The sequence below is a fragment of the Hirsutella rhossiliensis genome (genome assembly GCF_020360975.1).
Source record: "Hirsutella rhossiliensis strain HR02 chromosome Unknown scaffold00006, whole genome shotgun sequence".
Lineage (NCBI taxonomy): Eukaryota > Fungi > Ascomycota > Sordariomycetes > Hypocreales > Ophiocordycipitaceae > Hirsutella > Hirsutella rhossiliensis.
In genome coordinates, this window is record NW_025408672.1 from 2747188 (window position 1) to 2770673 (window position 23486).

At 61.1% G+C, this 23486-nt stretch overlaps 7 protein-coding genes across 7 annotated transcripts; 4 read left to right on the forward strand and 3 right to left on the reverse strand.

Moving 5' to 3' along the window:
• Positions 1-519: 519 nt before the first annotated feature.
• On the forward strand, positions 520-2124 carry HRG_06499 (UPF0183 domain-containing protein; the record flags this gene model as incomplete). The annotated part of the gene is made up of 3 exons (XM_044864970.1): positions 520-571; positions 626-1645; positions 1703-2124. 3 exons carry the CDS (start codon positions 520-522, stop codon positions 2122-2124), a joined length of 1494 nt encoding a protein of 497 aa, XP_044719910.1.
• Positions 2125-3970: 1846 nt separating this feature from the next.
• HRG_06500 (major facilitator superfamily domain-containing protein) lies at positions 3971-5845 on the forward strand (the record flags this gene model as incomplete). Its single annotated transcript, XM_044864971.1, has 1 exon — positions 3971-5845. One exon carries the CDS (start codon positions 3971-3973, stop codon positions 5843-5845), a length of 1875 nt encoding a protein of 624 aa, XP_044719911.1.
• Positions 5846-6704: 859 nt separating this feature from the next.
• Positions 6705-10339, forward strand: HRG_06501 (kinesin motor domain-containing protein; the record flags this gene model as incomplete). Its single annotated transcript, XM_044864972.1, has 3 exons — positions 6705-7145; positions 7195-8901; positions 8966-10339. 3 exons carry the CDS (start codon positions 6705-6707, stop codon positions 10337-10339), a joined length of 3522 nt encoding a protein of 1173 aa, XP_044719912.1.
• Positions 10340-10745: 406 nt separating this feature from the next.
• On the reverse strand, positions 10746-12892 carry HRG_06502 (RNA polymerase I specific transcription initiation factor domain-containing protein; the record flags this gene model as incomplete). The annotated part of the gene is made up of 3 exons (XM_044864973.1): positions 10746-11580; positions 11638-12575; positions 12626-12892. 3 exons carry the CDS (start codon positions 12890-12892, stop codon positions 10746-10748), a joined length of 2040 nt encoding a protein of 679 aa, XP_044719913.1.
• Positions 12893-13255: 363 nt separating this feature from the next.
• HRG_06503 (uncharacterized protein) lies at positions 13256-15244 on the reverse strand (the record flags this gene model as incomplete). Its single annotated transcript, XM_044864974.1, has 2 exons — positions 13256-13489; positions 13544-15244. 2 exons carry the CDS (start codon positions 15242-15244, stop codon positions 13256-13258), a joined length of 1935 nt encoding a protein of 644 aa, XP_044719914.1.
• Positions 15245-15625: 381 nt separating this feature from the next.
• HRG_06504 (GPI transamidase subunit PIG-U domain-containing protein) lies at positions 15626-17014 on the forward strand (the record flags this gene model as incomplete). The annotated part of the gene is made up of 3 exons (XM_044864975.1): positions 15626-15764; positions 15837-16104; positions 16156-17014. 3 exons carry the CDS (start codon positions 15626-15628, stop codon positions 17012-17014), a joined length of 1266 nt encoding a protein of 421 aa, XP_044719915.1.
• Positions 17015-17206: 192 nt separating this feature from the next.
• HRG_06505 (outer mitochondrial membrane transport complex protein) lies at positions 17207-18554 on the reverse strand (the record flags this gene model as incomplete). Its single annotated transcript, XM_044864976.1, has 2 exons — positions 17207-18351; positions 18407-18554. The coding sequence occupies 2 exons, from the start codon at positions 18552-18554 to the stop codon at positions 17207-17209; spliced, it is 1293 nt and encodes a 430-aa protein (XP_044719916.1).
• Positions 18555-23486: the final 4932 nt, after the last annotated feature.

The window sequence follows — 23486 nt, forward strand, 5'->3', positions numbered from 1 at the left end:
CATTGGTTTGATATACATACTCTCGTGCCAAGCTGATTTGTTGATGCTGGCAGCTTGGCTAGTCTAGCCAGAGTTGAAGCATCTAGCCATGCGCATCCATCTGAGTTGTTCCTACCCCGAGGAACATGTAACTTAAGACTGGACCTTAGCCGTGTTCAGCAACGGGGTGCTCCGGGGTCAGCAGCTTGTGTGGCTGGTGACGCTAGCACTCGCCACAACAGCCCTTCTGCTGCGTCATGCCCCTCTCCCCCCCTTTCCTTCCCACATCGTCACATCACATGGCCTCTCTCAAGCCTGGGTCCCTGAAATCAGCTTTGGCCCGTGACTGACGGTAGCGCTCGTGCCGTTAGTCCTTGCGTTGCCTCCCTTGTCCTTTGCCATTCTGCTTCCTTTCCATCTTGGTCTTGCCAGTGTCGACAGCGAACCCGATCGAAACCCGGCTTTGCCCTGGACTTCGAGCTCAGGGGCCACGTCCGACGAGCCATTCGCCGTGGGGGCCTCCGCCGGTGAGAGAGAATCATGTCGCTGTTCACGGCGCAGCTGCATCCAGGCCGAGCGCTTGGGTTCCTAGGTAAGCCACGGCCCCTGGTCGACTTCCCGCACCATATGCTAATTTGCTCGACAGCCCTAGGAGCCTCTCTCCACGACGTCCTGACGCGCCTTAAGGCGGAACCGCAGCGATTTCCAAAGCTCGAGGTGCTGTACTCGCCCGAAAAGCCCGTCACCGAGCCCGTGTGCATCGTGCTGCCAAACAATGGCGTGCGCCTGCGCTTCGACGGGCCCGAGCAGCGACTGCGACTTATTGAAGTAACCGACTTTACAAAGAACCACATCACCTTCAAGGAGCGCGACCTGCTCAAGCCCGTGGCCAACGGCGCCTCGGCCCCCGGGTCCCCCGTGCCGGGCGACTCCTCGCTCGGCCCTACCTTTCGTCACATCTACCACCGACTGTTGGGCCCGACTTATGCTGGCGAGTTCATCCCCTCGCCGAGCGGGCAGGAGGATGGCATCTACGTGCTGTCGTACCCCGGCGTCGCCTTTAACTTTTCCCTCGCCGAAGCCAACTATTCTCCGGACAAGGACGTGGTGTCGCTGCTGTCGGCATCGTCGAGCCAGGTGGCGACGTCGATGGCCGTCTTCAACGGCGACTCGTGGGCCGAGGCTCGGCCGTCACTGTGGACTCTTGTATTGCCGATCGTCAAGTTGGCGTCGACGACTGCGCGTGCCAAGGACATGTATCCCGACGAAGTGTCTCTGGTGCGACTCTACGGGGGCGGCAAGGTTGACATGTTTCGGAAATGGACAGGCAACGCGTTTCGGCTTCAGCTGGGCGAGACGACGCCGCAAGAGCTGGTGACGGAGCTGGGGCCGCCGAGTGCCATCTACCGGAAAAACGACCAGAAGATGGTCATCCACAAGATGCGGACGGCGAGCAACGCGCGCAGTCGGTCCAACGCGGCGGACCTTGGACGGCCCGACGAGTTGACGGACACGGACCAATCTTCGATGAACACAGGCTCGGACGACTCGGAGGACAACGAGGTGATTGACGAGGAGATGGCGAGCAACCCTTCGGGTGAGTGCTTCTACAACTACTTTTATCTGGGGTTTGACATCCTCTTGTCAACGCCCACGGCTCCCTCGAGCGAGCCACCAGGGCCCACGGACGGGAGCGGGAACGCGATCAAGCCACACCACCCAGACCGGCTGGTGGCGACGAAGCTGGTGCTGCACGGCAACATCCCCGGGTGCTACGAGTTCAACCGCCACCGCCGATGCCGGTGGGAAATCGACTACGTCAACGAGGGCGACGAGGAGCCAGTGGGGTCCGAGACGGAGTTTCGGCACATCGAGTCGTGCATGAACGCGCGGTGGCAAGGGGCGGTGCCGGCGACGACGAGCAAGGCGGCACATCAGCCGCGGCAGAGGGGTATGGTCCTGAACCGCGGCTGGGGCGACAGTCCGGGCAGCAGCTGCGAGTTCCTGGGCGGGTGGGAGGAGAGCGGCGCGCGGCGGGCCGAGGCGAGCAGCGGGGGGGAGTCGACGACGACGTTGTACGGGTTCCCGGGACTGGTGTTTGAGGTGCTCAAGAATGACTATGTGAATACGGTGACTGTGTTTTGAGGTGCTCGGATTCGGCGGCGTGTGGAACGGGGCGTCGAGAGGGGGGAGGGAGGTTGGTTGTGGTTGGTCGCCTTGCCGGGCCTTTGTTTTCTCGAGGATACCATGGGTTTGCTTTTCTTTTGTCGGTCAACGTTGGCCTTTCGGATTAGCAATGCAACTACTGTACTGTAGACATTGCAGAACTGGATCATGGTAATCGGCACGCGAGTGGCTGAGTGTTTCCGTGGTAAATCCGAGGCAGAGGCTTGCCTTTGGTCGGGATATAGCGATAGTGTGGTAGGCAGGTTTGGGGCGTGGAAGAGTAATTATGTACTGTATGCACTTTGTTCTCGTCGGCGCTCGGCCGAAACGGGCACCGCGCGGTGGGTGAAGTCTCGGTGCCGCTCGGCTCCACCCGGCTAAAGCGGCCACTAAGGGTATCTTGGACGCTGCACGTGGGATCCGTACAAGGCCGGGGGCTACTTGGCAGTACCCGATCCAGTGGGTGCCGCCGGCAGATGACGGGGCATGCGTGACAAAGGGCAGGTTAAAAGGCTCCAATGACTGACTTTTAGTGCGTTGGTGCTTAAACAAGGGTAGGTAGAGTTCAGGCCAAGGCCATGTGACGTGACGGGCCTCTCGGCGGAGAGTGGGAGCGAAACATGGGGGGACATGGGGCCGCGGGGTACTGGGTACTGCCAAGTATTACGTTGTAGGTAGTTCTCCGTACCGTCGGAATGCGATCGGGCTTCTCAGCATGGGGGACGACCGGTGCAGGCACGGCGGCGGCGGCGGCGCTCCGTCCAGCATGGTCTCTACAGTCTAGCAAATACGTGACCAGACCAAGAAGTTGATCAAGGTCTATGTCTCCTCTGTCTCCTCGCCCCTAAAGATGGGCTTTTGTACCCCTCTTTGCCCCTGACGGTCCCTTCTGTCTACCTTGCTGTACGTACGCAGTACAGAGTACCCAGGTATCCGTACAGCTGACCAAGTGGGGGCCGCCGAGGCCGCGTCTCGGTGACGGTGACGGCAAACGGGCTTGTTGTGTGCGACAGCATTTTGCATCGGTACGTACTGCGTAACTTATGGCATGCGCGCAAGAGGCAAGGACGACCGGCCCCCGGACCCCGGCCCTCGCTCTCGGTGGGCTCCGATGCCCTGCGCCTCTGTTGCTTCCTCGTAGATACTTAAGTCCTCGTAGATACTTCCTCGTAGATACTTCCTCGTAGATACGAACCCAGCTGCATCTTGGTTACGGCTCGCTCGGAGGCCGGGGACCAGGAGGGGGCCTGGAGGAGCAACTATTGCATGTACACTTTCTTTTTCTTCCTAATATCCGTCGCTCTTGTTTCAACCCGTGCGTCTTGCTGCCAGCCGTGACGTTTCGGCCTCGGAAATAAAAAAAACATGTTCGGCCGCGTTGGCCCCCTTCTTGTGAGTTACAGTGCCGTATGTATGGCCCATCATGGTCGCCTCTTACCGCCTTGATGCCTTTCTCTTCCCTTCTCTCCTCTCTCGCCTCTCTCGCCTCTCTCGCTCCCCGCCTCGCCTTCCCCATAACTTGAGCTTGCCGACCCGCGAAACGCCCCAGACAACGAGCAGGACACCCGCCCTTTTCATCTCTTCTTTCTTGACTGCGCAACCCGCCCGCTGTTGAGCCCGCTGTTGAGTCTTTTGCCGGCTTGGCGGGACCATCCGCCGTGGTCCGTTTCGTTCCGGAGTCCCCCATTCGTCTGAACACCTCCGAGTCTGTTGGGACCTCGTCGCAGGCCTCGTAGTGAAGGGACGATCCCCCGATCTTGTCTCACCGTTTTTGTGTCTTGTCTTACATACCCCTCGGGGCCTGTGTGTGAGAGTGAGTGAGACCATGACGACAGCCGAGTCGCCGGCGACGCCTGCGCCGCGATCCACTTCCGAGGACACGACCGATGTCGAGCGAGACGCCGGCGTCGTCAAGCCGCATGAGGAAAAAACGACGCCGACCGGGTCCCGGGACCCAGAGCATCGGTCCGGCGCCGGCCAGCTCCCGGCGCCGGCAGTCGGGCGGCCAGAGACCGAGGCCGCGACCGACCCGCCCGAGAGCGGCCGCACGAGCATCGAGACGTTCCTCGTCATGTTCGCCCTCTGCCTGGCCCTGTTCCTGGCGGCGCTCGACATGACCATCATCACAACCGCCATCCCCACCATCTCCAGCCACTTCGACTCGAGCGTCGGCTACGTCTGGATCGGCAGCGCCTACCTGCTCGGCAACGCCACCTTTGTGCCCACCTGGGGCAAGATCTCGGACATCTTCGGCCGCAAGCCCGTCCTCATCGCCGCCGTCATCATCTTCTGGATCGGCAGCCTGCTGTGCGCCGTCAGCAACAGCATGGGCATGCTCATCGCCGCCCGCGCCATCCAGGGCGTCGGCGGCGGCGGCACCATTGTCCTGCCCAACATCTGCGTCTCGGACCTCTTCTCCATGCGCCGCCGCAGCCTGTACTTTGGCATCCTCGGCGGCGTCTGGGCCGTCGCCTCGGCCGTCGGGCCCGTCCTCGGCGGCGTCTTCACCACCAAGCTGTCGTGGCGCTGGTGCTTCTACATCAACCTGCCCCTCGGCGGCGTCGGCCTCGCCATCCTCGTCTTCGTCCTCAAGCTGCACAACCCGCGCACCCCCGTGCGCCAGGGCCTCGCCGCCATCGACTGGCTCGGCAGCGTCCTCGTCATTGGCGGCACCCTGATGTTGCTCTTTGGGCTCGAGTCGGGCGGCGTCCAGCACCCCTGGGGCTCGCCCATGGTCGTCTGCCTCGTCGTCTTTGGCGTCGTCGCCGTCGTCCTCTTTGCCCTGTACGAGGCCTTTGTCGCCCGCTTTCCCCTCATCCCCGTCTCGCTCTTCCGCCAGAGCACGAGCATCGCCGCCTTTGTCCTGTCCTTTGCCCACGCATTCACCTTTATGAGCGGCAGCTACTGGCTGCCCCTGTACTTCCAGGCCGTCATGGGCGCCTCGTCGCTGCTGTCGGGCGTCTACCTGCTGCCCTTTGTCCTGTCCCTGTCCCTCGCGTCGGTCGCGACGGGCGTCGTCATCAAGAAGTCGGGCAACTACAAGCTCATCATCATGGCCGGCCTGCTGGTCATGACGCTCGGCTTCGGCCTCTTCATCTCCCTCGGCCACGACCGCGACTGGGCCAAGATCATCATCTTCCAGATCATTGCCGGCGCCGGCGTCGGCCCCAACTTCCAGGCACCGCTGCTGGCGCTGCAGACCAACGTGGAGCCGCGGGACATTGGCGCCGCCACGTCGAGCTTCGGCTTCCTCCGGCAGCTGGGCACGTCCATCTCCGTGGCCGTCGGCGGCGTCATCTTCAACAACGAGATGCAGAAGCAGCACGACGCCCTGGCCCGGAGCATCGGCCCGGAGCTGGCCGACAAGTTTGGCAGCTCGGACGCGGCGGCGAGCGTCCAGGCCGTCGGGACTCTGCCGGCAGCCGAGCGAGCCGTGGTGCAAGGCGCCTACTGGAACGCGCTCCAGAAGATGTACATTGTCTACACGTGCTTCATCTTTGCCGGCTTCCTCGTCAGCTTCTTCATCAAGCAGAAGAAGCTGAGCAAGACGCACACGGAGCACAAGACGGGTCTGAAGACGCTCAAGCACCGCACCGCGGGCGAATCCGGCGAGGAGAGCAAGGGTGGGCAGAACGAGACGCTGCTGACCGAGACAGAGAGAGAGCATGGATGGCGTTTGATTTTCATGTCCGTCATTTGAAGGAAAGAACACACATGTTGCATCTGGGGACTTTGCATATGAAAAACGACTCATATTACGGATCTCGAATCAGAGCCCAGCACGGTTGGCAGTCATGATGGCGTCGGGGGTGTGCTTTTCGAACCAAGGTTAATGGCATGATGGCCCAAAAAAGGGCGATTGGCAGGAAAATGTTCTGGCGGCTCAAGAGTCTGGAGTTTGAATGAGCAAAAGAAAAAATGACTTGAATCCTGACCTGATGTGACTGAATGAGTGATGTTGTGGCGACATGTCAAAAGCCGACACGGCTATTGACACCAAATGAGCATCAGGGTTTAGGGTAGCCTGAATGTCCCTGGACGCCTACGGGGCAAATAACGAGCACAAGCCGCCGCTGACAATTGGAAGCTGGGGTTTCCAAGCAGTTTTTCTTGAAACACTTGATCATATTTTCCGAGTTAAACAAAACCTTATCAAGTGCAATTGGCCATTTTTGTCCTATTTTCCGGACACCACGCAGTCTGTCATGGCGCGCTTCAGCGTCGGGGTGGACGGTTTGGTTGCCCCGGCGACAAGGGACGCATTGTTGACCGCCACAGCGGCTGGTGCACCACCTCCCCTGCGGGCTACTCCTCCCCACACCAAACCAAGGGCCCGGAGACTATGCAACGCCTCCAAAACTGCTGCATCATTTTGCCCTCGCGCGCCTCCTCCTCCTCCTCCTCCACCACCACCACCTCCATTGGGAACCCAGTGACCTCGTGTATCCTCTACAGGGGAAGCGTGTGCTGGGGCTCCGGAACCCAAAGCCAACAACAAATCAGTCGCGCTGGCTTCCCGACGAACGACGCGCTCCGACCGTGAGCTCGGCCGCTCGGCCATGGGCACAGGCATGCGCGCCGGCTCCTCGAGCCGCAGCGGCACCAGGCCGGCCGGCGTCAGGGCCTCCTCGACGACGACCATGGCTCGCCACGCGTCGGTCCTGCGCGGCGCCGCCCTCGATCGCAGCGGCGCCGTGTCGCCCGCCGAGTCTGCCTCGACATCGGGCACGAAACGCAAGGCGCGCGACCTCGAGTCCGAGGCCGGCGGCGAGGAGACCAACATTAACGTCGTGGTGCGCTGCCGAGGCCGCAACAAGCGCGAGGTCAAGGAGAACAGCACCGTCGTCGTCAGGACCGACGGCGTCAAGGGCAAGCTCGTCGAGCTGTCCATGGGCGCCAACTCGCTCAGCAACAAGACGTACAACTTTGACCGCGTCTTTTCCCCCGCTGCCGATCAGAACATGGTCTTTGATGACACGGTCAAGCCCATTCTCGAAGAGGTACGCTGCTCCTGGCGTGCGAGGACCATCGTGAGCTGACAGGGCCTAGATGCTTGCCGGCTACAACTGCACCATCTTCGCCTACGGCCAGACAGGCACGGGAAAGACGTACACAATGTCGGGAGACATGGAGGAGACCATGGGCATGCTCTCGGACGAGGCCGGCATCATCCCCCGCGTCCTCCAGCAGCTCTTCAACAAGCTCGAGCGCGACGACACGGAAAACTGCGTCAAGTGCTCCTTCATCGAGCTCTACAACGAGGAGCTGCGCGACCTGCTCTCCGTCGAGGAAAACGCAAAGCTCAAGATCTTCGACGACGTCTCGAGAAAGGGCCACGCCGGCACCATCATCCAGGGCATGGAGGAAAAGCACATCAAGAACGCACCCGAGGGTATCAAGGTGCTCCAGGACGGCAGCTTGAAACGCCAGGTCGCCGCCACAAAGTGCAACGACCTCAGCTCCCGCAGCCACACTGTCTTCACCATCACCGCCTACGTCAAAAAGACAAACGAGCACGGCGTCGACGACTTTGTCAGCGCCGGCAAGCTCAACCTCGTCGACCTCGCCGGCAGCGAAAACATCCAGCGCTCCGGCGCCGAGAACAAGCGCGCCGCAGAGGCCGGCCTCATCAACAAGTCGCTGCTCACCCTCGGCCGCGTCATCAATGCCCTCGTCGACCGCGGCGCCCACATCCCCTACCGCGAGTCCAAGCTCACGCGCCTGCTGCAAGACTCGCTGGGCGGCCGCACCAAGACGTGCATCATCGCAACCGTCTCCACGGCCAAGAGCAACCTGGAGGAGACCATGTCCACCCTCGACTACGCCTTTCGCGCCAAGAACATCCGGAACAAGCCCCAGCTCAACCCCATGCTCAACAAGAAGATGCTCCTCAAGGACTTTGCCAACGAAATCGAAAAGCTCAAGAGCGAGCTCATCTCGACCCGCCAGCGCAACGGCGTCTACATGTCCAACGACATGTACGAGGAGATGACGGCGCAGAGCGAGTCTCGAAGGATCGTCCTCGAGGAGCAGGCCGCCAAGATCGAGACGCTCGAGACGAACCTTCGCAACAAGGTCCAGGAGCTCTTTTCCCTCAACACGGCCTTCTTGGGCCTCAGGAAGGATCACGAGGGAACGAAGTTCCAGCTCGACGACACAAAGTGCGTGCTCGACCAGACCGAGATCGTCCTCAACGCCACGCGCATCTCCCTGGCCGAAGAGACGCAGCTGAGAAAGGCGCACGAGCAGACCGAGGAGAAGCTCACCGAGATCGGAGGTGAGCTCATCGGCAAGCTCAAGAAGACGGTGCACGACGTCAGCGGGCTCCACGCCAAGAACAAGCGCAAGTCGGATCTGCAGTCGCTCAACCGTGCCGCCTGGGGCACCTCCCAGGCACAGGTGGCCGACGTTACCTCCATGGTCGAGCGGCGCGTGCTCGAGTTCCAGGACGAGCAGCTTGAGCACATTGCCAGTGTCTCGAGGCGCATGGGCGACTTTGTCGGCGAGGAGCTCAGCAAGCTGTCGGCGACGCAGGCCTTCCTCGACGAGCACCTCAATGTCTTTGTCGACTCCAAGCGGCAGATGCTGGAGCAGCGGCAGAAGTCAAAGGACGACATGGACGACGTCTTGGAGGAAATCAAGGCCATTCGCGACAATGTCAAGGACAAGATGGGCGAGAGCCTGCGCGTCATCTCCCATGCCGCCGAGAAGATTTCGGCCGACGTCTTGAACGAACTGACCAATCTGCATGGCACTGTAAGTTGGAGAACCCGGCGTCGGCCGGTTTCCGAGGTGGAATTATGCGCTGACGGTTGCACAGCTACATAACTCCTACAGCTCTCTCGGCAAAGACTTCAAGTCCATCTTCGAGGACCTCGTCAGGCACCTTACCGCTCAGCGGAGCGAGGCAGACACCCTTCGCCTGCAGCTGCAAAGCGCCACGAGCGCCAGCGTGCTGCAGAACGCGAGCTTGACCACGCGCGTCCAGGATGCCTTGGAAGAGGAGCGCCGACAAGCAGCCGAGGACCGCCAGAAGCTGATGACGCAGATCACCTCCTTGGTGCACGCTCAGGCCGAGTCGCAAGAGGCGCGCATGTCGGAGCGGGCGTCGCAGATGCAGAAACTCGTGGCCGACTCGAGCGCGTCTCTCGAAGGGGCCGCCACCCAATACGGCCAGGGCATGGAGGCGTGGGATGAAAAGGAGAGCCAGCTGCTGGAGGATGTTAAGAAGTCGCGCGACCAGCTCAAGACCAAGCTCAAGGACGACTGGACGGCGGCCAACGAGCAGAGCATGACCATCCAAAACACGGCCAAGTCGGTTCACGCCGAGACTGTGCGCGTGGTCGACGAGCAGGTCGAGGACCTGGACGCTCAGATGGAGGCGCTCGATGACTTTGTCGCCCGGGCCCGGTCAGAGAACACCAGCCATTACGAGACTCACTCGCAGTCTGTTCAGGCGCTGTCGAATGCTGTGGAACAGTCGTTTGGTAACATCTCGGCCCACTTCAAGACAACGTTTGACCGGGTTAAGAACCTGGGCGAGGAAATGGAGCTGGACGCAAACGACTTGCAGGACGGGATCGAGCCCCTCGAGATGCACGTGTGCCAGCCGCTGGCCAACCTGCGCGAGGGCATCGCCTCGGCGTCGCTGCAGGAATACCAGCCCACGGGCGAAACACCGCAAAAGACGCTTTACACGTATCCCACCAAACTGCCGCGGACCGAGCCCCCCGACCTGCTCATGGCCAGGATCGACGAGGCGTCTCCGCTGGACGAGGGGGAAGACAACGACAACGACGGCACGGAGCTCGAAGATAGCATCTTGTCGCCCCCGGAGGCGGCCCCCGGCGCACGCAAGATGACGCCGCCCCTGTCGCGCGCCCGCCGGCCGTCGACCGCCTGCAGCCCGGAGGGGAACCCGCTGAGCATGAGCCTTCGCGAGGTGAGCCCCAACGTGGCGGCGGCGTCCAGGGCCAACATGACGACGGGTAGCCTAGGCTTTGACGGCCGCGCGAGCACCGCGTCCGTGCCGGCGGACCTGACGGTGCCCATCGTCAAGCGCACGCGCGCGAGCCTTAGGAGGCAGGGTCAGGGGGTCGTGGTGGTGGCCGAGGGCTGGGAGAACGTGCCGCTGACGGCGGATGCGTTTTCGCAGAGCTCGTCGTCGAGGCGCAAGAGTCCGCGCCTCAAGTGAGGGGCTCGTCTGACGAGGCGAGGTGTCTGCCGTGACTTGGGCACGATGTCCTCCACGCGCTGGCGACGATGAACTACAAAAGAATTCGAAAACAACACTTTCTTGTTTGTACAGGCGGCCGGCTGCCGCGAGAGCTATGCTTGCAGGGTTACCGAGTATTTAGATAGATACCCCCTTTGGCTTTGTTGTTGAAGAGGATGATTGAATTGTTGTCTTTCCGTGTACACACATACACACACACAGAGAGAGAGGCAGAGAAGGAGCCGTGATGGGGAGAAGGCAGATGATGTAGACGTTTGAGGTAGCCTGTCCGCGAGACATGGCATCTATATCCAGAAGACCAATCCAAGAACCACTGTCCCTTTGTGCGCCAAACAGGGGCTCTCTGGGAAGAACCTGACCCCTCTCAGCACGAGTCGTCCGCCGTCTCGTCTCCTCCGTTGCTGCCAGCGGCACCTTGGCGAGCTTGGCCATCTTGACCACCACCACCACCACCGTCATCCTCCTCATCACCATCAGGGTCAACGCGCGACCTACCGCGCGCGGCCCTCTTCCCCAGCCCGCCGGGCGGCGCCCGACGGCGACGCACGTCACCGCCGCGCCAGCCGCGAGCCACGGCAATGGGGCGCAGGAAGCCATCGACGTGCACGGCGCCTCGGACCTCGTCGTCGCTGTCGGCGTCGGCATCGGCGGGGGCGGCGTCGGCGAGGGCGGCGCGGCCCGGGTGCACGAGGTGCATGTGGCGGCGCAGGTTGACGCGGCGCGCGAAGCCCGTGGCGGCGCGCTCGCACGAGGCCACGGGGCAAAAGGCCAGCCCGGCCGAGGAGCGCGAGCGCGAGCGCGAGGCGCTGGACGCGGAGCCGGGCCGCCCGCGCCCGCGCGGCGAGGGCGTCGACGCGAGCGATGCGAGGCGGCGCTGCTGGAGGGTGGCTTGGGCGTCGTCTTCGGCGTCGGTGTTGGCGGATGAGGACGCTGCCGAGGAGCACGACGTGGCAGGCCGCGACGAGGTAAAAGGGCGGATGGGCTCGGGGCGGTACTCGAACTCGGCGGTCGGCAGGTCGGGCCCGCGCGAGGCTGGCGTCTCGTCGAGGCGTCGGATCAACATGCCCTCGCCCAGCAGACGGGAACAGCGCTTGGCCGTCCGCTTGATGACGTCCTCCGGGAAGCCCGCCAGGGCAGCCGCGCCCACCACGTCGCTCCAGTCCCGTAGGCCCCATCGTCGCAGTTTCGCTTCGGCGTTGCTGCCGTCGCCATCCTCGCCATCGCCCTCTGTGGCCGTCTCCCCGGGCACCCCCGACCTCTCGCCCTCGCTCGCGGCGGCGGCGGCTGCTTCCTCCCTTGCCCGCGCCGCCCGTCTCACGTCTTCGCCACGCAGCCATTCCTCAAAGGCGGCATCCTTGTCCTCCTGCGTCGGCGGAATCCGCCTGTGGGTCTCGCGCGCGATCCGCACCCGGAACTCGTCCTCCGTCTCCCCCTCCCTGGGTATGCGCAGCTTGCGAGGACGGCCTCGCCTGCGCGGGCCGCCAGAGCCACTTGGCGAGGAAAGAGCGCTCTCGTCGTCGCCGGGCTGCGGCGTGCGCCGCGGGCGGCCGCGGCTGCGTCGGCGCGGGGTCTGCGAGTCGGAGTCGGAGTCGGTCGACGAGTCGGAGAGATGGCTCACGCCGGCGACGCGTGTGTTGTGGAGGATGGTGAGGGTGCGGTCGAGCTGCGCGACGATGTGGCGGACGCACGGATCGAGGAGCTCGTAGGATAGGTCGTCGTTTGCCGACACAACGGGCTCGTAGGTAGGGGACGCCGTCCGCCTGGCCCGCTTGGCTGGCTGCTCATCGTCCTCGTCCTGGCCGCCGCGGTCCGAGTCGCGGTCAATCTGCATCTTGCCGTCCTCGTCGCCCGACTCTGCATGCCCGGACATGGGCGGAGAAGACGGCAGAGAAGCTGCGTCATCGCTAAGCTCAGCCTCCGAAGCAGTGGCAGCAGCAATATCAGCAGCAGACGCCTGCACCGGCAAACCCCATTTCCTCTTGCGGAAGCGCTCCTTGGCGAGCCGCAGGATCGTCGCCCCCAGCTCCTCCTGCAGTGCAGAGCGCGGAAGCCTTGGCGCTGCCTTGCGAAGCGTGAATCGCTCGTCCTCGTCCTCGTGCTTCTTGAGGAGGGTCTCGCGCGGCACATGCCTCTCCTTCAGGGGCCACGCCGTCCAGGCCTTGGGCGGCGCCCATATGGCGTCGTGGCCATCATCCTGCAGCCCTGTCAGCGCCGATGGCCAAAGAGCAGAGGCGTCCGACTCACCGTCCCGATGGTCAGCCCGCGCGCCGTGTTTGCGTTTCTGCCAGCCCGCCTGAGCGCAAAGGCATCGTACAGATGCAGCGCCAAATCCTCGTTGTGCAGCTGCTGCATCGACCGCCACAGCAGCCGCTCCTCCCCCGTGAGCGTCCGCCAGGATGACTCGGGGCCGCTCCAGCGGTTCGGGCGGTTTGCGTGCAGGTCCTCGGACGTGACGGATGCGATCTCATCGCTTTCCAGGTCCCAGTTTGCCGGTGGTTGAGCGCGTTCCATGGTGGCGAGAGTCAACGCGCGGCGAGATGACCCATTAATTACGGACCAAGGTTATTCGTGTACGTCGACCATGAAATTCGCATGCGTGTGTCGTGAGCATCCATGGTGCAGGCCAGTTGTTGTGGTCTTGTAAGTTGGGAGGTGGAAAAAAAGAAGAGACGGCTTGAGCCGCCTAGTGTCACAGCCTCAGTTGCCTGTGCAGCCACAGGGAAGATCGGGTCACACGACAGCAACAACAGAACAACAAGATGGGTTTCATTTCTTTCCACAGGCGACAGACAAAGTCACATGCACATCCCACAATAAATCTGCAGAAAGATGGTATTTCGCCCCTACATAAACAGTTGTAGCAACGCCCAACATCTACGCCTTTCCTCGCGCCTTTTCCTTTTCAAACCTTCTCCGTTTCGCCCGCAGCTTCTGGTCCTCGGCGCTCTTCTTCTTATTGGTGTACTCCATTTGCTCAAAGAGCTTCCTCTTCTTCTTGCTCAGCATGCCCTTGGCGCGCTCGAGCTCCTCCGCTTCGTCGCGCGACTTCTTGGACAACGCCTTCTTCGCGCCCTCACGGGCCTTGGCCTTGGCGTCGACCGGCTTGGTCTTGACCGGAGCACCCGTCAGCTCAGCCTCCAGCTCCTGCTGCCGCAGAGTCACCTCATCTCCCTCGTCGTCCTCCGCCGCGTCCTCGTCGTCATCTGATGGTCCTTCAGACCCGTCGTTTCCTTTGGCATCGCCCTCGTCCTCTCCATCTTCGTCCTCATCTTCATCTTCGGAGCCCGCAACATCCATGCCCTCGACAGTCTCATCGGCGTCCTCATCCTCGGCCGCCTCCAGAGCCTCAGCCTCGGTCTCTTGCTGTTCGAGAGGCACCGTCGGGTCGTAGGCGCCCTGCACCTGCTTGACAAATGGACTCAGATGAGGGGGCAGCGATGCGCCGGGGGCATACAGGTGAGGCTCCTTCAGCTCCTGGTCGTTGACGCTGTCCCATACCCACTGAGGCTGAACGTATATCCGCCCCGGCACTCGCTGATTGCCCGCCAGCTTCCACGACGTCTGGTTGTCTTCTCCGTCCCCGTCCTCTTCCATCGCTGCTTGGATCGGGGGTCGATCGACGATTTGATGTGTAATCGAGGGGTCCAGCTCGTCTGTTGTGGATGCGCCTTCGCCCAGTACCGCATCCCACCCGACGCGCTTGCAGCCAAATGCCTTCAGCAGAAACTCGAGGGGCTGTCGTGGCGCCTCACGCGACAGGTAGATTGTGAAATTTGAGAAGAGGGACCCCTGGCTGCCTCCAGAGGTTGGCTGGGGTAAGACATCACCTCCCTCTGCCGTCGGCTCAAACTTGTCCAGTGTTCCGTTCGTCGTGTCCTGCTCCGTCTCGTTGGCATTGCCAGGAGCCTCGCCATCCTCCTCACTTTCGCCGCTCTTCATCGTTTTCAGGACCTTGTTCACGGCTGCCTGGACCCTGGGGTCAGGCCTATGGGGGACATCCTCGAGCTGCTTGGGCTCCTCGGGCGCCACCAATGACTTGCCCTCGAGGGTGAACGCGCCCAGCTCTGCCGAGTTTTCATCCTTGGTCACGTCGAATTTGGGAGGATACTTGAGACCAAGGGATGTGTACAGCCGAAAGTTGACGAAGCCCAGCAGGGTCATGTAGAACTCGACAAAGGTCCCCATGATGCGAAAGTCGATGTCGCCGACGATGCGCTGGTTGAACTTGTACGGCACCAGCCACAGAACGTCCTCGCCCTGGATGTTGGCCTGGTAGTAGATGCCCTTGATGGACAAGAAGGACTTTGTGAGGCTCTTGGAAACAATCAGGTAGTGCTGGAACTCGAGGCATAGCCGCTCGCATCGGGCAATCATCTTGGCGGGGACGCTCGAGGTCGAGGGCAAATTGGCAAAGAGGAAGAGCATGGAAAGGCAGTCGTCCAAGTCTCGCAGCGAGTCGTTGAAGGTCGGATAGCGCTCGCGAATGACATGGTCGAGAGTGTAGCGCGGCTTGCCCGTCTTCTCAGGCCGAGCGGCATTGGTCTCGAGGCGCTTGGCGTCGGAAACATTGCCGCGCCCCAGGGCCCTCGAGATCTTCTTCTCGAGGGCTTTCTGGTCGCGGAACCTTTGCAGCAGTGGCTCGTGGAGGAGGTACTGGATGTCCTTGGCGTAGTAGAAGGTCGTCGAGGCCGTAGACGACTTGGACACCTTCTTCTTGCTCCGGGGCTCGCGCGGATAGATGCCCTTCCAGATGCAAAGCTGGCGGAAGTCGGGCAGGCTGATTTGTAGTTTCCGGATTGCCTGGTTTCGGGTCACGTAGTTTTTGGCGGCGCCGGCCTGGCCCTTTTTCTTTATCCGCGCCATGGCCGTCTTTGTGCGTGGGATTGGTCTGGATTGTCGTGCTGAGGGCTGGCTCGGCCGCTGGGTAAATGCAGCGGGGCCACTGAGGAAGGATAATTCCGACTTTTTTTTCTCTCTCGACCATGGCAATTTTACTGCCACGGCCCACCGCCTGGATCATCATCCATTTCGGGCCTAGTGGCTGCCGCCGTCGCTCACCGCCCGAGCCTGCCACCTCCCACTGTAAGTACACTAAGTTGGAGCAAGCTCCCGCGGCGCGTCTGTCCCAATTGAACCAACAGCCAAGTGGCCTCGGTCCCCATCGTCTCGCGCCAGGAAGCCGCCCCCTCTCCGCTCCCGAGTCGCCAGCTTCGCAATGGCCTGAGAAATGCAATGCCCGGCATCATGACGCTGCGAGGCAAGGCTGGCGTCTACGCCGGCGCCGCGCTCCTGCGACTCGTGCTCACCCTCGCTTTCCCGGCCCTGCCCGACTTGCTGACGGGCCGCGTTGAGATCTCAACGCCCGTCACGAGCTTCAAGCGATGTATGCTGCTACCCTAGTGAGGAATGGGTGGGCGACGAGGAATCCTGCTGACCTGGCTTGGCGACGACGCAGTACAGGAAGGCTTATTTCTCTACAACCACAATGTCCCGCCGTATGATGGCGGCGTCTACCACCAGGCGCCCTTGCTCCTCCCGCTCTTCTCGCTGCTCCCCGACGTCAAGGCCTGGCCCATCTTCACCTCGCTGCTGTATATCTTGGTGGACCTCGTCAGCGCAGATGCATTGGTCAGGATTGCCGACTCGGGCGAGGCCGGCCAGTCCCTGCTGTTTGCGTCCCCGCGGCGAGCGAGGCGCGCATCAGGCCTGTTCGTGGCTGCGGCGTGAGTTTGCCCGTCCAAGTTTTACCTGGGAAGCGAAGCTGACGGCGCCAGGTTCCTCTTCAATCCCCTGACGATTGCAACGTGTATAGGGCGCTCGACCAGCGTCTTCACGTCTTGCGCCATCCTCCACGCCATCTCCAGGGCCATCCACGGCTCCCCCCTGAACGCAATGGTGGCCCTCTCCTTCGCCTCATACCTGTCCATGTACCCGCTGCTCCTCGCGCCGCCGCTCGTTCTCCTGGCCTTTGATCGCCAGTCCCCGAAACGTCGCGAAGCCTGCGCGAGCAAGTTTGCCGTCAAGTGTACCCTCGTCATGGCCGCCTGTCTCGCCATCCTCCTGGCCATGTCCTTTGTGCTGACAGGCAATTCGTGGGAATTCTTGGCACGCACATACGGCATCCAGCTCACGCTCTCGGACCTCACCCCCAACGTCGGCTTGTGGTGGTACTTCTTCATCGAGATGTTCGATTCCTTCCGGGCCTTTTTCCTCGCCGTCTTTTGGCTGCACTTATCCTCCTACGTTGGCGGCCTCACCATCCGCATCCGCACCCAGCCACTCGTGGTTCTGACTCTTCTGCTCGGCATCTTCGCCATATTCAAGCCGTACCCGTCCATTGCCGACACGAGCCTGTTCCTGGCCATGCTTCCGCTGTTCTGGCACGTGTTTCCCCTCATGCGCTACACCTACGTCGCCTCGGCCACCATCTTGTACGCCACGTTCCTCGGCCCGGCCTTTTACCACCTATGGATCTACGCGGGCAGCGGCAACGCCAACTTCTTCTACGCCATCACCTTGGTATGGAGCCTGGGGCAGAGCCTGTTGGTGTCGGACCTGGCATTTGCTGTCCTGAGAGATGAGTGGGAGGTGGAGAGGCCCGAGATGGTAGGGAAAGATGTCAAGCAGATATAGGGATTTAGAAACACAAGCTTAGCACGGGCACGGCAAGCAGGACACTTGCGCTATTGAGCATAGGTGGCACTTAGATGGGAACAAAGAAATCATCGACACTGGTCCCTAAGTCGTCGAGGTATCTGACGTTGCCGCATCTCATTTCCAAGGGGAGGGGTATCAAGTTCCTTTACGCCTCAAGACTCCACCTTCTTAATCCACCTCTGAATCCATCTCTACAAGCCGACCATGGCCAGTAGACAAGCTCCCCGTGGCCGGTGCCGAGGGCATTGGTGCAGACTGATAGGTCCCCATGGCACCGCTCAGCATCGTCCCGAGTTCTCCGAACTGGCTGAGCATGCCCCCTTGTCGAATGGCTCTCCAGACTTGCGACCGAGCACCAAACGGCTGGAGCGACTTGTAGGCATAGAGGCCGTACCCAACGACAGCGCCGGTAGCCACGAGGCTCGAGGCCAGCACCAGCGCCCGGCGGTCCAGGCCGTGAGACGCTTGTTCGGCACGCAGCCGCATCTCCTTGGCGTAGTGCTCGCCGAGGCTGGGGGCGTTGCGAAGGATGGAATCGACGACCCGGGCGCTCGAGCCGATGACGGTGGGCGGGTCTGAGGCAGACCATGGCAGGTCCCGTGGCGCCACGCTGTCTACGAATTTTGACAGCCGCGGAGCCTCGGCTTGCATCCAGTCACGCAGAAAGGAGCGCGGCACGGAAGGCTTGAGCATGAGGGCGAGATAGCCGTAAGCCAGACAGTCCAACGAGGAGACGGGCGTTCCGGGAAAGAATCGCGGTGGCTCCCGGTCGCCTTGCTTCTCATGGTCGACCATAAAGGCACCCACGTCGGACAGACAGTCCCCGACAAGCCCATGCAGTCTGATGGCAGCAGCCTGCTCAGGCGTCATCTCCTCACGGACCGTCTTCTTCGTCGTCACGGGCAGATGCCTCCTAAACGTCTCCGGCAGCGCATCCCGGCCAGCCGACAGATGCAGGCCGGCGCTGGGGTCAAAGTCGGTGTCCAGCTCCGCGAGCCCCAGGTGCTCGGCGCGCTTGATGGCTTCGGCCCGGATCAGGGGCGGGACGGTCCAGGTCAGCGGGAAGGGGAGAAGCGCGCTGTAGGCCGGCCGGGTTGCGGCTGACCAGTTGGCGGCGGAGACGTAGAGCGAGAGATCGACCAGGGGCGCCGCATGCACGGACAGATAGGCGCTGTAGGCGACACTGTCGGCTTGCTGGCGCGCATCCAGGCTTTCGTCGAGGTTTCTGCAGAGGGAGTTTGAAGTGAGGTAGTCGACTATCTGGCGGTAGCCACTTGTCCAGACGCCGTCGTGGTACAGCGCGGGGAGATGGTCTGGGTGGTCAGTCGAGGCTCATGAGCAGCTGGAGTCGCATGGCAGGCAACCTACGTGACGGGCTGACGGAGGGATCGCTGCTCGGGGTGAGGCACCAGGTAGAGGGTGGAGCGGCATGGTAGAGATGGGCGATGGTGGCGAGGCACTCGGCGTCAATCGAAGGGAGGCCGAACGCCGCCCCCCAGACATGGAGGTTGAGCATCGCCGTGATGAGCCGACCGGCGGGCCGATGACTGTCTGTGCTGAGTCTAGGGCACTTGGGCATAAAAAGCGGAAAAGCGAAAGAGCACCAAGAGCAAGGGCCCGAAATCGTTCGGTTCTGAGGCTCCTCAAGCAGACGCCATCGTCACCACCGGTCCGGCAAAGCACTAGTTTGCTGCGCGCTCGGCCACGTGACGCCGCCAGGCAGGTCCAGGGACAGGCGCATGGGGGCCCCGACCGGGCCGATCCATGCTGAAGTCAAGAAACAACAAAAAACAACCAAAAAGAAATTGAGGGCGAGGAAGAAAGCCTCTAACCGGTGGCGATATTCATCCCCCGATGTGCCCCCCTGACGATCAGGTATCAAAGCTCGTCCAGGGGAGGTGGAGGCGGCCAGTTCGCGCCCCGACGTGCACCGCGACAGCAGCTCTCCTCCACGAGCCCCAGCGTCCATCCTGACGTTATCTTGTAGGCTTCGCAGCTGACCATTTACGAGTTACCCAATCGTCGTCCATCGTCCATCGTCCATCGTCCATCGTCCATCAAGACTCCACCAGCAGCAGGAACTTTGGTCACCGCTCGTTTCGCGCCGGCATTGCATGCCCACTATGCGAGCATCCCGACCTCGACGTCAGAGATTGGGTCATTTCAGAGAGCTCGTCACCGGCCTGTACGTACATGTGACAAGCCTGTCACCAATGCACCCCTGGAGGGGGGGTCTGCAGTACGGATAGTTGAGACGAAAATCCGAAACGAGCAGCAAGAGGTGAGAAAGGGGCCCTGGTTTCTTCTTTTGTTCTGGAAATTGACCGTGTCGCGGATGGGCGGGCCCTCCATTTTCATTTCATGTTTGCATGCGCCTGAAACTAACGTTTCTGTAAACGTACTGTACCTATGTAAGTTACTTTGCTTGCGGATACCTGTATGATGAGATGATGATGAATGGGTTCGTTGCTTCGCATCCGTGCTTTTATTAATTCGATATCCGATGGAGGTAGTAGGAGCTTAGCTAGCAGCATGGACTATTTAACATAGCTGCCAAGCTTGTAAGAGAAACCGCCCTCTGGGCCTCTGGGACCAAGGAGAAAGGAAAAGAAAGGAAAAATTGGTCATGGAACGCCTTGGCTGCTCGCTTCTAGCAAATGGCAAAACCAGAGGACCAGAGGGGCTAGTCGTGCCCAGGGAGAATGATAGCACGGCCTCCGCATTTCCGCCGTTCGTCGATTGCTCGAGCATGGGCGTTTTGCGACGATCACAACCATCGAGGCGGCCAGCCACGCTACTTTGCTGTCACATACCTGATCCACCACACTCGGCTATCTAGGGGTGAGACCGAGTGAGGCCCTACCAAATTCCAGTCTCGGCCGAAAAGAGCTCAATACAGTTGTCGCGTAACTCCCAAGGCCTTTGCCTGCAAATGCGTCACTAGAAACGAGTCTGTGTAGGATTTGGCAAAACTTCTATTGCCTCGATGCTATGGCATTCCCATTCCCATTACCATGTATAATCATTACCCTCCTTCGTAACCTTTGGCAAGCAGCCGCGACAGTGCCGAGGGTATCAACGACGCAAGCGCATTGAAAGACATAAATGAAATGCTCCCGTGATGCAGATCCTCCAGCAAGCCACATGAGCCCTGAAAAGCATGATACGTAAAACCCTCTTCCGCAGTCGAGATGATTAAATTATTGTAGAAAGGGGCACAAAAATAGCCAGGCTGCGGCTCGGGCGCAAACAGGCAGGAGAAGAAGTAGTGTTGCGATCCGCTCGTGCCAGCCAAGGCGGGATGGGTCGAGGCGACCCGTTCTGCGGCCGGGCGTGAGGTTGACTTTAGCCGTCGAGGGTAATGTCCGGTGCGAGCAAGGAAATTGATTCGACGTCCGCCAGACGAGGCGGGCGGAAAGCGGCGTCATGGGGGCCGTTTGAGGCAGATGACCACCACATGCAGAAGCCAGATCCAAGGATAGAGATGCATGTTCGACCCCGCGGCGGGGCGACTTGACGGAATGCCATGCCGCAGGATTCGAGACGCAGGAGGCGGAACGCGGCTCCTTCTCTTGCAGGTTCCCGAAGTTGCATGTTTCGATGTGTACGTGTTTCTTTGTCCGAGGCGACGAATGACCGATGTTTAGACGATACCGTTGTCCCTGAGATGAATTGCTGTCGACAAAGGGATGGCTCCTCTAGCCGCGGTTGGGCAGGGGAGGAAGAGGCCGGCTGGGAGGAGGCCCCGGGCAGGGAGGGAGGTGAGAGGGACGCTGAGCAGGCATGGTTGTGGTGTTGGGTGGTTGCTTGGTGATGATGAGATGGGCTCGAAGGACGAGTTCGCGATGGTCGGTCTGTAGAAGACGAAGATATGCGGTACGCTGCAAGTTGTTGAGAGGTTGAGAGCAGGAAGCTTCGGAAGCAGGAGGGGTGGATGAGCAGACAGGAAGCTTGAAGTGACTTGAAGTGACGAGTGGTGGTGATGCGGTGTGGAAACGAGGGCAGGCCCGGCGCCTTATGTACAAATTCCAAGGCCGACGGACTCCGGAGCTGGCCCTCCAGGCAGTACAAACGACCAGGCAATCTGAGAAGGGGTGGATGACGGACAAGGGCAGTACAGAGAGAGGTACTCCGTGGGTGTACATACACTTTTGCACGTCAGCCCAGAGCTCGCGCTGAAAGTGCCTGATTCAGAGCCGGGGGCCCCTTGCAAGCCTTTCCCGTGCCATTGTGAGGATCCTTAGACACTCCCCCCCCCACACCCCTCCCCAGGCAAAAAGCAGCCAAGCCCCAGGCCCCAGCAGGGGAAGGCAGCAGGGGAAGGCAGCAGGGGAAGGGAGGCCCTCCCCTCGCTAAGGCAGCATGCCTCTGAAAGGGTAATTACTTGCAGCTGCCTTGGGGCGACCTTGGGGCGACCTCGGGGCGACTTCGACCACTGGCCACCGCAAGCATAATTGAAATGGGCAGGCACCACACAGGCACCACACAGGCACCACACACATGGCTGCTGCCCCTGTTGGGCAAGAGCCCGGGCCTCTGGGAGGGCTGGGCGTCAGGCGCGGGTACCTGGGCAAATGTAAGGTACACAGGTCTGAGTCCAGTCGACCTCGGTGTCAGTTTGCGTGTCTGGTTGACCACCAACAAGAGCATCAGGCTGGGTGACGATGACGACGAGGAGCAGCGCAGTCGCAAAGCCGCCCAAACACGGCGACGACACACACACTGGTCTTGCTGTGTCAAGAAATGCAGTGCCATCGCCGTGCACACGGGTTCCGGCACTCTCCCTCCCTTTGTCCGTGTGCTGCGTGCTGTGCTTTTCGTCGTCTTGGGCGACGGCAAAATGGCAGCCAAGCCTCCTTTTTCCTGTTCTTTCTTTGCCCGACCCCGTTTGCTTTTTCATTGTACGTCTCATTCATGTACTGTACCTGCATACGGGGTGCATGCATGCAACATTTTTGCCCTTTGGCCTGCGTTATTGAACGGACGGACACTCTTTTGTTTTTCCCCCCACGGCTGTGTGCGTCGTCGTCGTCGTCCCACGGCTGATGCGGCCTTCCCGGATCATGGAAGCAGACACACGGCGCTCACTCACCCCATCCCTGCCCTGATTGCCTGTTTCCGTTCCCTTACGTGTGGCGGTAATTTCTGTACAACGTGGCGAGCCGGATTGGTGTCGCGCGATTCCAGACACTCATGCCATCACATTCGCCGCCGCCGGCAAAGGCATTCAGCCTCCTCCCTGCTCGCGACAAACGGGAAAGGCGACGCGGCACGGTGTGCGCGCCGGCATCCATTCCATCGCCTCTCTCTCTCCCCCCCTCTCTCTCCTTTCTTCTAATCCCGTCCACGTGGGGGATTTCGTCGGAGGCTCTTGGAGCGCGTGTTGGCTGCTCTCCTTCTCTTGCGGCTGCTTCGGATGGCGGGGGACGCAAAGTCCTAATTTCGCGTTCATTGACAGGACAGGCAACACACGAGGAGCCTGGTTGCACGGCGGGATGCCCAGCCGAGCCGGCAAGTGCAGAGGCAGGCGGCAGATAGACCGAGGAAAAGAAAGGAACCAACGCAAAAAGACTAGAATAGAACGCAGCAGGAGGCTGTCCTGTCACGGAGCAGATGGAGGAGACGTTTGATGAGGGTGGGGATCAATCACCTGTACAGTACCAAGGTAGTAAGTACTAGTAGTACCTGGCTGTCCTTGCAGGCAGAACAGGTGTCTGGAAGGCTGCATGTACCCGTGCGGCAGGGGCCGTGTCGCCCTGCCCGCTGTAAGTGAGATTTGCACATGCCGCTGTAGGGAGCCGGCCATGCAAGTCCCCTTTCTGTCTGCACATGGGCGCATAGCTGCATCAACCGTACGAGCCACCCTCAATTGGCAGCCTGCAGCGTGTCTGACGCTGTCTAGCCGAAACAGCGGACAGACGATTTGCAAGCAAAGCCGCGCCATGATTAACGCAGCGGCTTGTTCGGAATGCTCTCACATCAGACGGCTACGGGACGCGCTCAGGACAGGCAGGGGATGGGCGCCGAGGCCATACCGGCCGGTACTGCATGTAATTAATACAAAGTCGGTCAGGTCAGGTGGCTCTCTGGGGGCCCTGTTCCTGGAGGGGTTGTAGATCCCGGCCAGCCCGGACGGCTGTCTGTGTGTCCGGCTTGTCAGCCTGTCCGAGAGTCCGTGGCCTGACAGCGGCGCCAGTCGAAGAAGAAGGGAGCCTATTCCCCTCCCCCCTGATGTTGTCCTTCTCCCTCACCTTGCAGAGAACCATGACAAAATTTTCAGCGGAAAAAGAAAAGAAAAAGAAAAACGACCGAGCGGGTCCAATCGACGGCTAGCCACCCACCCACTCACTCTCTTTCTCTGTGTGTGCTCGAATTACAGCATGCACCGCTAAAGTCTCGGCGCCCTTGCGCTCTCCAGAGCTGCATCCATAGCTGCAGGCAGGCAGGC